Source organism: Stigmatopora argus, chromosome 7 (genome assembly GCF_051989625.1).
Source record: "Stigmatopora argus isolate UIUO_Sarg chromosome 7, RoL_Sarg_1.0, whole genome shotgun sequence".
NCBI classification, from domain to species: domain Eukaryota; kingdom Metazoa; phylum Chordata; class Actinopteri; order Syngnathiformes; family Syngnathidae; genus Stigmatopora; species Stigmatopora argus.
The window spans coordinates 19,724,867-19,741,708 of record NC_135393.1 but is presented as its reverse complement, the minus strand read 5'-3'; the positions used below and the strand labels follow the sequence as shown (position 1 = coordinate 19,741,708).

At 41.0% G+C, this 16,842-nt stretch overlaps 1 protein-coding gene across 7 annotated transcripts in view; it reads right to left on the bottom strand.

Annotated features, from left to right (window-relative positions):
- Nucleotides 1-16,842, bottom strand: part of sorcs1 (sortilin-related VPS10 domain containing receptor 1) — a 93,905-nt gene that overhangs the window by 56,306 nt on the left and 20,757 nt on the right. For all 7 annotated transcript variants that reach the window (XR_013300843.1, XR_013300845.1, XR_013300844.1 and 4 more), the window contains 5 exons: nucleotides 4,140-4,207; nucleotides 3,426-3,525; nucleotides 1,331-1,489; nucleotides 1,164-1,237; nucleotides 880-944 (listed from right to left, as the gene is read on the bottom strand). Coding sequence is in view for 4 of the 7 variants with exons in the window: in XM_077604400.1 (XP_077460526.1) it covers nucleotides 880-944; nucleotides 1,164-1,237; nucleotides 1,331-1,489; nucleotides 3,426-3,525; nucleotides 4,140-4,207 (466 nt within the window). In the remaining 3 variants the exon portion in view is untranslated. The remainder of the gene's footprint in view (nucleotides 1-879; nucleotides 945-1,163; nucleotides 1,238-1,330; nucleotides 1,490-3,425; nucleotides 3,526-4,139; nucleotides 4,208-16,842) is intronic.

Sequence of the window (16,842 nt, the reverse complement as noted above, 5' to 3'; positions counted from 1 at the left end):
ACGTTGCACGTCAATTTACGATCAATAGCGATCGTCGCTAGTATTCTTTCCGTCTGACATGACAAAAGTTGTTTTCTTGCTTTTTAGTTGGCCTTCCTCTTTTAAAAAGAGGGAGGATTTTGTTAATTTACCTTGGTGTGATACCGTATTTTTCGCATATTAGCCGCCTCCGCGTATAAGCCGTACTCTTAAAAATGCCTTAAAATGGTTGGATTTTGCGATTTCTCTCGTGTAACAATTTTCACCTCCATATTCATGGTTTTAATAGGGAGTACAAATGTGTTACTTTAAAGGGAAAATCTTGAGAAAAATCATCGCACGTGCTATTTCTGAGATACCGTATAAATGGATTGCTGGATTGCACATTCCATCGGACAAATTCAAAAAGGACGTCCCGTGAGCAGTACAACCAGCAAGTGTGTCCATAGCTGTATGGTGACCACCAAGTCTCTGGGTGCAATAATAGCATGGGATTCACATTAAGCAGGTATCAAGGCTGATATTTTAATGGTTGAGCGGAAGACCTTTGATCAGTCTTAACAACTATTGGGATGTGCTGACATGGTAAACGCTATGGTGCAAGATACAGTTTATTTTTTTTTCTTGAGTTTCATTCATAGACATCAAAATTAATTTTGTTTAGCGTTTTATCTATCTATCTTTTCTCCATTTTGAAATAAATGACCGTATCGCCCACATAGTCTTGCGTTACGTCGTTTTGTCTTTGTCACCTTCCAGTTCTGTGCATGTCAAGTCTAATTTGTGCGCATATAAGCCGTACCCTTGATTCAGTCATCATTTTTGAACAACAAATACGGCGTAAATGTGAGAAAATACGGTAGTTATTTTTTTTTTTAAACTAAGTAAGGATTTACTCACGTCCTTCAACAGTGGTGGTTTCCAGGTGAATCAAACCCGGCTCCTTGTCCAAACCCATTTTGGACCTGAAAGAGAAAGCGTTGGCCTGAAATAATACGTCATGTTGACGTCATTAAAAGACGGAAAGTCATTTATCGAAGCTTTCCTGGAAGCATGCTCTTAGTATAATAAAACCATGATGGATTAAATATAAATTGGAAAGGAAGAGTGATTAAATGTTTGGACAGCTTTGGATTTAATAGAAATGCAGCTGCCATTTGAAAGATGTTGACATCCGTACTTACCAGTAAAAACGATTTGGAGTCACTCTTTCGTGAACCAGTTGCCATCTTCTCCCAAACTCCACGGAGCTGTACAGCTGGAGGAAACCACGCGCAAACCCCATTGAGCATGTATTGGGATAGTATTGAGGATATTTCACTGTAGGCAACGTGGTAGCAGGTGTGCTGACCTTCTGCTCGTGACTATAAGCCAGAATCCAGTCCTCTTGTTCGGGGTGGAAGAGCAGGCTTAGGATGTAGAAGTCCAGCCGGTACTTTTGGTACGTGGCTCCTTCGTCGGAACTGATCAGAAGACTGTTCTCCACTTCCGTGTCCGTTAAGAGCATGATCTTTACAAGCCATATGCAAAGTGGAAAATTGAGTTATGGTCGTTTTTTAGCCCAAACAACTTGTTTGCCTCTTTCACCTACAGGCTGAAAAATGTATTTGCATGTATTTGTTTTTCCTTTTACTAGCTTAATAAGGCGTGTTTTCTGTCTTTTTTTCCACATATTTCATTTTAAAAAATTGGTACTTTGATGGACTATTACAGGTTTTAGTTGGTTGAGTTAGAGCCGATTGGGGCATTTACATGTAAAGTGCGTCTCTACTTACAAAAAAAAATTCAAGTTACGAAAGCACTTCTGGAAGCCATTCATTTCGTAGCTGGCCGTTAAAATGAGAAAGTTGCCCGTTTAGCGATTGGCTAATTGTACTCCGATGGCAGTGTGCGGTGCTCTGGGAAATGATAAGAAGTCATACATTGTGATAAACCGAGAGAAATCTCAATATTAAGAGATTAAAATTGAACAATTACGAGGTTAAAATTGAAGTATGAAATCGTAGATTGTACTCAAACAAGTTTCAAATCATAATATTATGAGATTAAAGTCATTTTGTGGCTTATTTTTATGTAAAGTAAACCAGAAGCTCTTTGGTTTTCCGGGCTTCAACTTTTGTCGACGTAATGTTTGCTGGTTGAAGTAATATTGGGAGGTAAAAAAGTCGTAATATTACAAGATTTAAGTCATTTTCCAGTTTTTACGGTACATGAACCGGAAGTTTTTTGGTTTCAGGGGCATCAACTTTTGCCGATGTAAAGTCTCTTACTTTTTGCAAAATATAAGGAGAAAAAGTCCCAAATTAAAAAAAGGTTTAAAAAAAACGCTGCATTCATTATTTTAACAGCAGTCCAACTGAAAAGCTGTTTGGGGTCTGCAGACATCAACTTTGATGACGCTAGATTGGTGGGAAAAAAAACTGAATTTGGAATAATTTTGGGGGGTGTTTAAGTACTGTTAATAAAACTTTGATGAGAACGACTTTATAATGTTAATATAGGCGGCATAGTTTTAAATTCGACGATTTTCAGCTAGTGGTGTGCCTTGAGATTTTTTCTATGCAAAAAGGCAGCTCAAAAAAGTTTGTAAAAGACTTCCGGTCCAATGGCACCAGATGAGCATCTGTGCAACAGCTTTTTACGTAGTGGCATCTTGCAGCTCTGACGCTTTGTCAGCCGCACGGTCCTGGCTACTTGACGCTTTGAATATTCATAAAGACGCAGCTAGAAACTCTGTGCCTGCAAATCCAGCACATGAAAGCAAAGGCAGTTGACACGCTAATCAGAGGACTGAGGACTGAATTTCTTCCTGCCACCGCCGCGGCGGCTGCGGCGAGGTGCTCGCAGATGTTTGAGACGCCGGATGAAACGAACGCCGTTCTTTTGATGCGATCGGGCATTTACTGTCGGAGCCTGATTGATATTTTAGGACCACCTAGACCCGTCACAGACCCGACAAGTCCTGCAGTCCTCGCTCCAGTACGTCAAATACCGTGCGTAAAAACGACGTATACTGTAAAGCACAGGTGTCAAAGTGGCGGCCCAGGGGCCAAATCTGGCCCGCCGCATCATTTTGAGCGGCCCGAGAAAGTAAATCATGAGTTTCTATTTTAGGATCAAATTCAAATAAATCAAATAAATCAGTTGATAGGGTACACCATCTCTCACAACTACGGCAAGCAGCCCCCGACTCTACTATTTTAAAAGTACTGCACAGTGACTGCTGGGATATGTAGTTCTTTTGTCAATACACCCAATGGATTGTGGCCTGTATACATCGACATCAGCACAGCTTGACGAAGGACGCATTTTACGTGTAAAAACCCAGATTCTGCCATAATGCTACAAAGTAAACCCTTAAAAAAATGATCAATACCCATCAAATCGTTGGTTTTTCATGGCAGAAAGCACTTCAATGAAGTGTAGAAAATGCTTGATTCATTTACCTTTCTTTTGTTGTTTGGACTGACGTACAAATAGCTGAGTATGGTCTTGGCTCCCACTTTGTCGTTGACTTTCTGGTACGTGGCTCCGTAGTCGGTGGAGCTGAAACGTGAACCAAAAGGTCTGATGAGCGTTTGAAAAATGCCATCTCGCCATTTAACCACTCCTTGTTAGCGAGAGATGACACGCTTTACGGCGCTGATATAATTGTCAGTGTCTCTTAATGTCAACGTCAACTCCCGGAGGAGGGCCGTAGCCACGTTAGCACGCTAAAAAAACAAACTTCATTCTGTACCAAGTCGTCGTCTCCCGTTTCCTTTTCCCATAGGATCGTGTTAGGTTTCAAAAAGAAGCATATTTTCAGTTTGTACTTCTGATTTTTTTTCAATTAATTAATAATAATTAATTAATTCAATTAATTCCTTCCTCTTTTCAATGCCAAATTAAATGTAGTTCTCGAATCACTTCACTTGGCGAAAGATAAATGTGAAGGCACAAAACCAATTAACAAACTGAAGCTGGAAATAATATACATTGTACAATAGGCGATCATTATAATATGATATAAAATATTTATGATCTTCCATTGCGGTACAACACATCAGAGAGTTCATATTTTAATCAAATGACTCATTTTCATTTTTTTTTTTACATAACATAGTCCCTTTTTTATTTATTTTTTTAAACATGTTTATATAAATTTATTTTAATCTTACCGCCATAGTGAGCTCTCCGTCACACTGTTGAGGTTGAAATCAAATAACTTGGTTAGCATCAAAATCACCTAAAAAACAAGAAATAGTGAAATCAATACAGGTCCATATATTCCCCCCCCAAAAAAATTGCCTATAAAAAAAGTTTGACCACCATTTGAGAGAAAAAAAACTTTTTTCATTGTCCACTTTTCAGGTTCCTTTTAACAACGTCCACTTATTCAAGACAAATTGAAGTTTTTTTGAAATATCTATGTCATGGAAACACTTTAGGATGGCATCCCTTAAAGATGAATTTCAGTTTATTTCAATCCTTACTTTCCAAAATAATAAAAGGCTTCAAGCAAAAAATCATTGACTGGTGCATCCTCCCATGAAAATGTAGTCGTAAAGCATCCTGGCCCTAAAAAAGGGACGATTATCCCAAATATGATGGACTAATATCTGGGGACGCTTTTGTTGATCGTCCTCGCAAGAGTCGCTCGACAGCCGATTTATCGGAGCGACGGGGGCGCCCAATGACTTGGGTGACTTTGTCAAAGACTCCCGGGCCCATTACAGCATTCCTGTGAGGGCAAGAATAACAGATTGCTTGGTGGGGGCCTGTGCGATATTATTGTTTATTAAGCGTGAGGAAACATCCGCAGGGCCTAAAATACTTGAAATGCGCGCCGCGTTTGGCTCGCTATTCAATTGCGCGGGAGAAAATGAGCAGCACGAGTTGATGAAGAGGGACGAGGGAAGAGAATGTTGTCACTTTGGCTGGAATTGACCCGGAACCTTAAATGTTTGGACCGGATCAGACCAGAAATGTGCAGAAATTGACATTTGCACCACTCGTTTCCTTTCATTTCGGTTATTCTCTACTTTTTAAATTGCGCTCGTGTCAACTGAACAGAACTGAAACAGTTTAAAACACCTCTTTTATACTAGTGTGTGTGTGTATAGATAATCTAGTACAGTGGTACCTCAAGATACGAGCTTAATTGGTTCTGGGACTGAGCTCGTATGTCGATTTACTCGTCACTCAAATGAACGTTTCCCATAGAAAAATTATTTGGTTGTAGAAGCAGTTTAACTTGAATTATTTGTAAGTAGAGACGCATTTTAACTTGAATTATTTGTAAGTAGAGACGCATTCTACATTGAGAAGCTTTTACCTGTTCTGCCGTTCGCAATACTAGCAAGTCAACCCTAAAATATGATACCATTTTCTTCCCGGGCTGGCGTGGGTTCTATCCGGGTACTCCGCTTTCCTCCCAAAAACATGCATGCTAAGCTAATGGATCACTCTAAATTCCCCATAGGTATGATTGGTTGTCCTTTGTCTCCTGCCATTGTTATTCAGGGTGTCCCCCGCCTGGCGCCCTTTGTTAGCTGGGATAGGCTCCGGCACCCCCCCACGAGCCTTGTGAGGATAAGAGGTTTAAAAAAAATGAAGGAATGGGCTAATAGGTGGTTGCATAAGACTGGGGTTTATGAGTTGAAGGGCAGCGTCCTTCTGTCTCAGGCATATGGACACTCTGTGGGCAGTCCTGGGTGAGACGTCCTGTCAGATGCTCTCCCACTGGAAAGTGCATATGTTCCGTCTCAGAGCGCGCCAATTAGGATGCTGGGCTTTTCCCGTGGTAAAGACGGACGCCAGTGACGGCCTAAGCTAACACGCGCTCTCTTTTGGACATGCGGAGAAGAACATCACTCATCATCTGGTGCTTTTCGGGTGCTCTCTTCAATTGCAATCGCAGATAAATAATAGAATGCGTGTAATTAAAGGAAGGGGAGATGCTTCCTGTTTGCGGCGGTTGTGTATCAGATGTGGTTTTGAACGGAAAGACCGTGGACCAAGAGGCTTGTAATAAGTGTTTGCCGTGAGAAAATGGAAGATTTGGGTACTCACGCCATTCGGACAGTTCGCCGAACGGACGTTTCGCCGAAACGCTCGCCCCACCCCCGGATCGTGTGTGTACAAGTTTGTCGGCCAAACGTCTTTCGGCGAATCGTCCGGTCACGGAAGATTTGCCTATTCGGAAAAGGAAGAACCCTAACCCTATCGAAATTACGAGAACGCTTTTGGTCGTCGTTTATCTTCCAAGTGTCGTTTCGGAAAGCTCCTTTGGGTCGGTAAAAATGCAATATTGCAGAAGTCAGCGTGTATGATGCTCTGGCTAAATCATACCAGGAATTCTAAGTCCGCCGGCGGCCAATCCTTTGTTTGATCGTCTTTAAGTAAAGCGAGCGAGCGGTAATCTCTAATGGCGTGGAGTCTGGGCCAAAGGCAAAACAAATCTTGGGAGCCTTCTTCCGATACTCCATTACGTTGTCACCAAAACGGCGTAATTAGACGTCTCCGAGGTGGGAAGCGTCCCAGCGGCGGGAAAAAACAGCTGGCAAATGTGATTAAGAAAATATCGAGGTGCACCACATCGGAATTAGCATTGAGCTGTTTTTGGAGGGCCGACAGATGTTCTTCATAGAGGGCAAAACGCAGAACCTTCCAAGATAGTGTAAATGCTACATGGGGCAATCCGGCATCCGAAAATAGCAACGCATTAATAATGATATCAAAATAGTTTTGGCAACAGACTTTTAGTCGCAATTCATATCGCGATTGCCGTATTTTCTCGCATATTAGCTGCCTCCGCGTATAAGCCATACCCTTAAAATCGTAGAATTTGACAATTACTCGCGTATAAGCCGCACCCTGATTCCCAATTTTCACCTGAATATTCAAGGTTTTAAATAGGGAGTGCAAATGTGTTACTTTAAAGGGAAAATCTGTAGAAAAATCATCGCCAGGCTATTTCTGAGATTCAGTATGCAAGATATGGTTAATTTTTTTCTTGAATTTCATTCAAAGGCATCAAAAGAAATTTTGTTTAGCATTTTATCTGCTTATCTTTTCTCTATTTTGAAATAAATGACCGTATCGGCCGCGTTGTCTTTTACGTTATTGGAATTGGAATTGGATAACTTCATTCATCCCGTGTTCGGGAAATTTCGTTGTCACAGTAGCAAGAGGGTGAGAATACAGACACAAGAAAAGACATTTTAGACATAAATAGATAGGTAATAAGTGGCTTAATAAATAAATACATGAATAAATATATAAATAAATAAGCGTGTTGCTGAAATATATATATATATATATATATATATATATATATATATATATATATATATATATATATATATATGCATGTCAAGTCTAATTTGTGCACGTATAAGCCGTACCCTCGATTCAGTCAACATTTTTTGAGCAACAAATATGGCGTATATGTGAGAAAATACGGTAATCCCTTTTTGTTTTTACTCACTGACTCATGGTTGAGACAACAATGATAATGTTAACATGCTTTGCGCCAACATCGGCCATAAACGCATTTCATGGAGAGCGTGACGTATAACCCAACATTGATATGCTCCTTAAGGATGGCGTTACGGCGATTAGAAAAGATGAAGGCATCGGAATGTGAAAAGCACAAGTTGTGAGCGTTTAACCCCCAAACGTAATCCCCGCTTAAGTCGATCCATTTATTGACGAGTACCTCGCGAGAAGCCGGCAATAGCTAACAAACGCTTTATGAAGAAGGCACTGTGACGGACGGACGGACGGACGGATCTGGTATTGACTTTCTATTCGTGGATCTCGTCCAGCAGCAAAACATTTTGCCGTAGAAGGTCACAAATCTGCCTGCCGTTTATCATATTCATCTAATTTTTTTCTCTCAAAATTAACGCAAATGTGTACACAATTCACACGAGTAGAGCATAGAAAACCACTTGTCCAGGTTAAAGCAAGCGGTGGAAAAACGTGTCAACTTCACAGAGAAAGGCCAGAACGCTTGACCTCTGACCTCTGACCTGGGAGGTCCAATGAAAAAATCCATTGAAGAGCATTCTTTGAATTTTATCATTCAACTCATTCCTCCTTCAAGCCCGAGTTTATATCTCTAGCCTTAAAACCATCTAATGATCTCAGAGGACTTCAGCGCTTCTTCTCACCGGGGGTGCTGGAGCCCATCCCAGCCAATTACAGGCATCAGCGGGGGGGGGACGCGCTGAACGGCAGGGCGCAGCGACAATAGCTCAAATTAGCCGGTTCAACCCGCTGGCCTACGCTGCATGTTTTGGGGATGTGGGAGGAATGCGGAGTACCCGGAGAAAAGCCACGCACGACCGGGAAGAATATGCGAACCAGCGGGGCAGACGTGCTAAGCCCTCACAGTTTCAATAATAAATGTTAGAAATAAAACCCTATATCATTCTGGAAGCATTTTTGCATCCCCTGTTCTATCCTCCAATGAGGTCCATTTGGTTCAATTTCATTTGCGTTATTACCGTGACCACCGCGTTCTTGTTTCATGACATTACGAGACATTTAGGCGCGTGTGCATGTTTTATGAGGCAGAAGGGGGCCACTGATTACTGTGTTGCAATTCCCACTGCCGGTTCAGTCAAAGTAGCATATGCCAAATGGCTCTCCATTTTGCCCTTGGTGTACGATTGCAATCATAAATTCTCGTGTTGCAAAATTCCCGCCCCTGACGATCACCTAAAACGACCTAATCTAGACTCAATGGAGGGGAAAATGTTCTATTAACCCGTTTTTATGTCATTCCCAAAGGATTTAGTTTTGGGTTTCCAAATACAATAGCTTGTGCGTACAGTCCGGGAAAATTAAAAATTAAAAATGATTGCCGACACTAAACAAAACAGTTCATTGTAATTGAAAAACACCGTTTGGAACATTAGTTGGCGGTTCATAAATGCAGAAGTGATGTCTACTCTTCTTTTCAAGGGAGAAAAATGTTTATATGTCGCAAATTTATACTGTATTTTCACACACAGAGGGTACCTTTTACCTCAATAAAGCAATATCAAATTAATTTTGCTCGTGCTGTCTTTAAAAAAACACGCAGGCGGCTAGCTTAACTTACGCTAGCAGCTAGCCTAACATACGCTAGCAGCTAGCCTAACATACGCTAGCAGCTAGCCTAACATACGCTAGCGCAAGGGTGTCAGACTCGGGTTGGTTCGCGGGCCGCGTTAACGTCAAGTCGGATTTTCTTTAATAAATGGATTAAAAGAAGTGGATTAAAAGCCCTGAATATTCCGTTTTTATAGATCTAAAACAATGTTTATTTTAGCTTTTTTTAATATATATATATATTTTTAGATTTTACAAAATGATTTTGAACTAAAACACAGAAAAAATGGATTAAAAAAAATTCAATTATTGATTTAAAAGGGGGAAAGAAAGTCGCCACTCATGATTTACTTTCCCGGACCACACAAAATGATGCGGCGGGCCAGATTTGGCCCCCGGGCCGCCACTTTGACACATGTGCACTAGCAGCTAGCATTACATACGCTAGAGAGCTAGCATAACATAGATACGCTAGCGGCTATAAAAACATACGCTAGCGTCATACTAGCGCTGTTTCTGAAGAAGCGTCCAATGCATTGACAAAAAAGAGAAAATATACCCGAAATGAGTGTGTTTTATACGTGGGAAAATACGGTATCTTATCGGACCACACAAAAGACATGTCGCTAAGGTCAAGGAATAGAATATTTGCCCTTGCTGCTGAGTGGCCAATAAATATGTATTTGAGCGTCTGGACCTTTGAGAGGCTGTTGACAATGATCGTTAGTCATGAGTATCTGCTTTTTGCATATTTTAGACTTCATTTTTCTTATTTTTGGGATGCTTCATTGGTAAATATGGTGGAAAAACAAATGAGTGCTTTCATTTAGTTTCCTCTGATAAACTATCTGTCTATATCTTGCTTGGATGTCATCATCCGTGTCGCATTTGAAATTGTCGCAGATTACATTTGAGCGATCGCTGCATTATTATTGAGAAGGCGTTGTTAAAATACGACTGGATTTTGGGATTCACGGCTGTGGATGACATCAGACGCAGCCGTGATGAATTGTCTTTTTTATGAAGCCATTTCTAGCAGTAATGAGGAAACTATTTGGCACCGAGGTGCACTTCATCCATGCTAATGATTGATGGTGGCCTATAATGATTGATAATGTTTGCTTAATGCCAAATCTTCTCTCGGCGGGATTAAAAAGAATCGTTAAAGCATCATTCATATGCCCGACTTTAAGCACTTTCTATGACGGCCCATCATTGGTCGGAGACGGACGGATTTGGTCCGACTCGCTCAATTCCGCGGAGGAGCAGCTGTAGGACAAAGCTGCTTCGTCATTTTTTGGGGAAACATACCGTATTTTCTCGCATATAAGCCGTATTTGTAACCCAAAAAAGTGATGACTAAATCAAGGGTACGGCTTATATGCGCACAAGACTTGCTATACTTTTCATGAGTAGATGTCGGCAAAGTAACATTGACTATTTGTCGGTGATTTTCTGTTTTGCAGTAAGAAAACAACCCTTACTGGATGAATTAATTAATGATATTGACCCTGATAATTGGATTGGATTGGATAACTTTACTCATCCCGTATTCGGGAAATTTCGTTGTCACAGTAGCAAGAGGGTGAGAATACAGACACAGTAAAATACATTATAGAGATAAATAGATAGGTAATAAGTAAGTTAATAAATAAATAAATACATGAATAAATATATAAATAAATAAGTGTGTTGCTGAAATATATATACATACATACATATATATATATGTATATATATATATATATATACACATATACATACATACATACGTGTACATATACACATACGTGTACATATACACATACGTGTACATATATGTACATATACATACATATACACATACGTGTACATATATATATATATATATATATATATATATATATACATACGCACGTGTACATACACATATACATACATACACATACGTGTACATACACATATATACACATACGTGTACATACACATATATATATATATATATACACATACATACATACATACATACATAGATGTACATGCATGCATACGGTAGGTCTTAACACTCAGCCATTTGTTTTGCTAAAGAGCCTATGTGCTTTTGATTGATATTGGTATCTCAGAAATAGCACGTGCCAAGATTTCCTTTCCAAGTAACACATTTGTACTCCCTATTAGGTAAAACCATGAATATGGAGGTGCAATTTGTGAATCAGGGGGCAGCTTATACGCGAGAAATTTGGTAAATGTAAATAATATGGCCAGACTTGCCTTTCCCTAATTGCAAACGGATCGTCTCCAGGCCGGAGATTTGAGCAAAACTACGATGGGCGTACGCCTCGTTGGAAAGCGCTAGTTTGGGAAGCAATCCGTGTCCAAATTGGAAACGTCGGCAGCCGCAGTGTGCCGCCATCGCGCAAGTGTATCTGTATCCGAATCGCCCCCCCACCCTCCACACACTGCATCAGTGCAGTTGTGAGGGTTCAGAAAGGGTAAGGCTCGCCCAAGGTGTGAATTTGAAAGACTCCTCTCCTTGGAAACCAGTCATTAGGAACAAAGCAAAACTCCGGGAGAGGAAGAAGCTCCAAGAAATTCCCACCAATGCAATATTTTTCTCTCCGTTACGCTATCGCAGCACTAAGGTGACGAATCCTAGCGTTCCAGTGGAAGGAAAGCAAAGCCGAGAAATGGAACAATTCTCACACAAAAAGAACACCTTTCTAAGAAAGCGCTTTGTCCGAAAGCTCCAAGCAAAATGTTTTTCCATTCTGAGGTAGAACAATGCAAAGCTGATGACCTAGAAGTCACCCAAGTGACCCTTGTGAGCAAACGGAAAAGGAATAAATGACTTATAAACTCAAACTCATTTCTGCCTTGAAAAACATTCACGTGCAATCAAACATTAGTACGTATTTAAAGGAATACTCCGCCCTACTGTACTTTAGGAGGTACCTCGTGATACAACATGCTCGTCATACGACATCCTCGTGTTACGACGAAAATTTCGATCGAATAATTTGCTCGCGATGCAATTAAAATTTCGAGATGCAAGAAAGCCAGGTGGCCATGACATGAGAGGCTGTTTATCATTGTAGCGCACTGTCTTTTTTTGCCGCATCTCTTTCGTGTAGAACGACTATATCGACAAGGACTGAACGATTTATTCAGACGAGTTTCGACCAGGAAACGCACAAGGCGCATGCGCGGGCAAAAAGAGGGATTTCTGGGTAATGAAGTATACTGGTGCACACAACACCGACCGATAGGCAATGGCACCCTTTCTCAGAATAAAACTTCATTACCCACAATCAATACGTGGGTAGGCTGTTATTCCTTCCTTAGCCTGTTAGCTCCCGCGATCGCTCATTCAAGCCTATTTCTCGTTGGCAAGTGGTCGTGCGTTATCCTATTGTGAGGACATTTGTGTGCATCATTTTGGGAAAATTTTGAAGGAAATACAACAACAAACAGTCTATCGATAGCGAACATGAGGGTGGGTGGAGGCGTGGCAAACCGCTAACCCGGAAAACCAAGGTAACAAAAGATTAAGACAAAACTAGAATTCAGTTTTGTGTAAAGTTACATTAAACGTATGTTTGAGTGGGTCTGTATATCCAAGTTCATTTAAATTTGTTTGTTCGTTTACAAGTGCCGTGGATAAAGTGCCCCCGAACAGCCCCCCCCCCCGCCTCCATGTGTGTCGTTGTATCTCCCCTCCGTGAAATGCGTCTAATTTTACATCTATTAAACACATTTTATTACTATTAAACCATTCATTATTTATTACTTTGTCAATATATGGCGAATTAGAAGCAATCAAACATTTTTTCCAATTCAATATCCTGTTTTTGGTGTTTTTTCAGAGGGTTGGAACCAATTCATTTGGTTTCAATTCATTTCAATGGGAAACGTTCGCTCGAGTGACGAAAAGCTCGACATACGATCTCGGTCTCGGAACGGATTAAGCTCGTATGTCGAGGTACCACTGTACTTGGAACTATTTTGGAGGCAAAGCAATGATTTCCATCAACTTTGGGGCCGCCATTGTCATTGCGCTAGCCGTACGGTGTGTTCAAGGACACCACCTTGCTCCGCGGCCTGCCAAATTCCCAAACAGATGCGGCTAAGCTTTGGCTGAATAAAAATGAAGATGCAAGCGGCTTTCTGCCAGGAGACGCGCGGGAGAAAGGAGGGGCGGCGGAACGTTCGCGGGGGTACGGTGAAGGCCACACCGATTGGGGGCGTCCCCTGAGTTAGCGGGGATAGGCTGCGGCACCCCCCGCGACCCAAGATGTGACGACAGAGAGTGAAAGACGTCCCAGGGAAGATGGAAGTCATTACTCCTTACTAACGTTATTGTTCATCTCAGCCCAAAAATAAAGCTGTATAGAATAACCCAATGTCCAATTAGCCTCACTGTCTATTATTATCATTATTATTATTATTATTATTATGATTCATCTTATGACTGAACCCTTGGAATGTCAGTTGGTCCCTGCATGAAAATCAAGTTCTTTCTACTTTCTTGCGCAAGTAACTTTGAGGGCAAAGTGGGCGTACCCGCAGGAGGGAGTCCGCATTGTGAAGACAAAGTGGTCCGCCAGAGTTTTTCCCAGCATGCATTTCTCTGCCTATGCTCTTTGTACTTTGTACATTGATTGTTCCTTTCGGGATTTTTACAGCAATCAAGGCTGCGTTGCACCCCGCACGCAAACCAAGATATTTCGGGGACTTTGCCATGCCATTGTACAATTGGCATTAGAAATGACATTAGTACTTTGTAGGCCGCGGTAGAATAGTTTTCCGCATTTTGCTTCAAACACGACGCTCTAAAACAGTGGTCGGGAACCTTTTTGACGAAGAGAGCCACAAACAATTCCTATTTTCCAATGTTATTCCTTGTGAGCCATACTACGATTTTAAAAGTCAAAATACATACATGTAAACGAGTGCCTTTTCATTTTTTTTTGTTAATTTCACCACTTTTAAAGTAGAAAAAAATGAATATTTTTTAAAAGATATGCTTATGCTGTTGCTAATCAATGAGAGGATGCATTCCATAAGAGTCTACTGCAAAAAAAAAGAAGATTAAAGCAGTTCTAAATGTAATATCTCAATTCTGTCACCAGCGATTTCCATATTTTAGCTCACAGGTTAGCAAAGAGTCAGATGCACCCATCAAAAGAGCCACATGTGGCTCCCGAGCCATAGGTTCCCTACCCCTGGTGTAAAAGAAGTGGTACATTGTTTTAATTGGACTTACAGGTGCACCAAAAATAATGACAAAAATCGATTCAAAAAAATAAACATTTACGGCGACCAAATGACCAAGCAGCCGATGAATTAAATGTAATCTCATCTAATGTCCCACTCTTTGACGATTTAGTCCCAAAATTGCATTTTTCTCGGTTAACTGCAGAAAACATTTGTTCCAAAAAGCCATTTTTTTCTATTTGAAAGGACTTCATTGTATGATAGAATCAAATAATAAGCACAGGCATGAAATATGATCAATAGATTTGTCATCAGTACAAAGTTGTCCACACTTACTGGGAACATCCTCTTTTTTCGTGGATGAGTTTTCCAAAATAGACTTTTTTTAATTGTTATTTTGAACGAGATAATCACGATTTAAAAAGCTTTCGAACAATTAGATTCTTTTTAAATGGTGCCTGGCTCGTAATAACGACTTATTGATCTTGTTTCCACTGGTGAGAGATGATGGAAAGGGCGAGTAGTGCAGACCCAAAGATACTTTATACTGAAGGTGAGCCCAAACTCGGCCCTTACTTCACACTGAAGGTCGAAGGTTAAACCAAAGTTGGCCGTGACTTCACACCCAAGGTGACGTACGCCAAAGTTGTCCCGAAAACCCATCGGGTGGGTCAGCGGCACCTGGCGAAGAATTTGCCGGCACTTTGCCAAGCGCACAGTGATGTTTGTCGCCTCGCTAGAAGGTCACCCAAAGGTAGCGTGGAAGTTGAAAAAGCAACTCTGCTGGATGCCGCCTGGGTTGGTTTTTTTTAGTTCATATTATTTCTGAATTTTTGGAAAGTTTTCGCTTTAAAACGTAAATGGTCGCAATACAGACGCTCCCCTACTTACGAACATACGACTTACAAACAACGGTACATACGAACATGTCTGCAAATTGCTTTTATGTCGAAAAATGTTCGTAAGTTCGATTTTGTATTTTTTTCCTAGTGCTTCTTTCCGCCGCTAATACCGACGACGCCTGGCGCTGTGAGGGCTCAGCTCACCCAGCATCTACCTTCTTCTGCCCACTTTGTTGCAATGCGGAAGTGCGTGAACGTATCTCCAGTGTGCAAAGAACCTTTTTCATTTGTATCATTAAATATCTCATGCATCCATTACTGAATATGGTTGGTAAAAAGCGAAAGGCTTCTATTGAGGGAGTTGCAAGGAAGAGGCAAGCCATTTCATTTGAAACGAGTGGCAATAATAACGAAGCTTGATGAGCGTGAGAGTGGTGAGCGTTTCACGGGCATTGAATGGTTCGACCGTCAATACCATTTCTAAACAGAAAGATCGAGCAGCAGGACCCAAATATTGAACGTTGCACAAAGTTTGCAAATCAATTGAATGATGCCATACAGTGCTACCGCATCATTTATGATGAAAAAAAAAATTCAATCATCGTTAGATCGCTTCTTTCTGCCAGTTTCTAATACTTAAATCTCTCTCTCTCTCTCTCTCTCTCTCTCTCTCTCTCTCTATACAGTACTGTACAAATTCTCTCCATTTTATTAAATGTTTTTTTCAGTACAAACCAATGCATATGATTTGGCCAGATTTGGCCCCCGGGCCGCCACTTTGACACCTGTGATTTAGAGTTTAGTTATCCCGAAATACAAAATTACCAAGCGGTACTTTGTGAAAACGAGTCTTATCCGAGTCATACTAGTTTAAAAAAAGGATATGTTACCCTTTTGTGGGAAATTTTGTTTTATCGACGACATGACCGGTTATTGCGATAATAATAAAATGGAGTGGTTAGCAAGTCAGCCTCACACTTCTGGTGTTGAGGGTGTGTCCTCGCTGTGCAGAGTTTTCATGTTAGTCTCGGGCTTAAGTGGGTTTTCTCTGGGTACACCAGTCTCCTCCCACATCCCAAAAGCGTGCATGCTAGGCTAATTGAGCACTCTAAGTTGCCTAAAATAGCATGTATGGTTGTTTGGATTGGATCGGATAACTTTATTGTATATGTCTACTGGTGCCCTGCGATTGGCTGGGCAACCTGGTGCTCGTGGTTAGCTGGGATAGGCTCCAGCACCCCCCCGTGACCCTTATGATAATAAGCATTTCAGAAAATGAATGGAAAACACTGTCGTCGGTGTAACGATTTGTCTCAGAATTTAGTTGTAACTAAATGATATATTGGTAAAACAACGCAGGACTGTCAAAAGATGGATTGTTTATTATTAGGAAATTATCGGCAAGCACGGATGGAAAAAAATGGTATCGTTTCGTTCAAAGTAAAAGGTGAAATGAAATATTTGGAGGGATTTTTTTTTCCCTAGATATTTTAGTCAATGAAAATTTGGTCGTTTACGTTGTTGTTGTTGTTGTTGTTGTCTTGCCAAAGTGCGCTAGCAGAAAGAAGAAATGTTTGTCAATAGAATCCACGTGTTTACATGCAAAGAGCATCATTTGAGTGCTGATGGATTGCGAGAAGTTCCAGGCGGCAACATTTGGGGCTCGGCTGATCAAAGCCTCACCTGAGGGATCCGCGCTAATTCCGCTCGCTTCTAGCCAGCGTCAACCAAATGCGTTTTGACG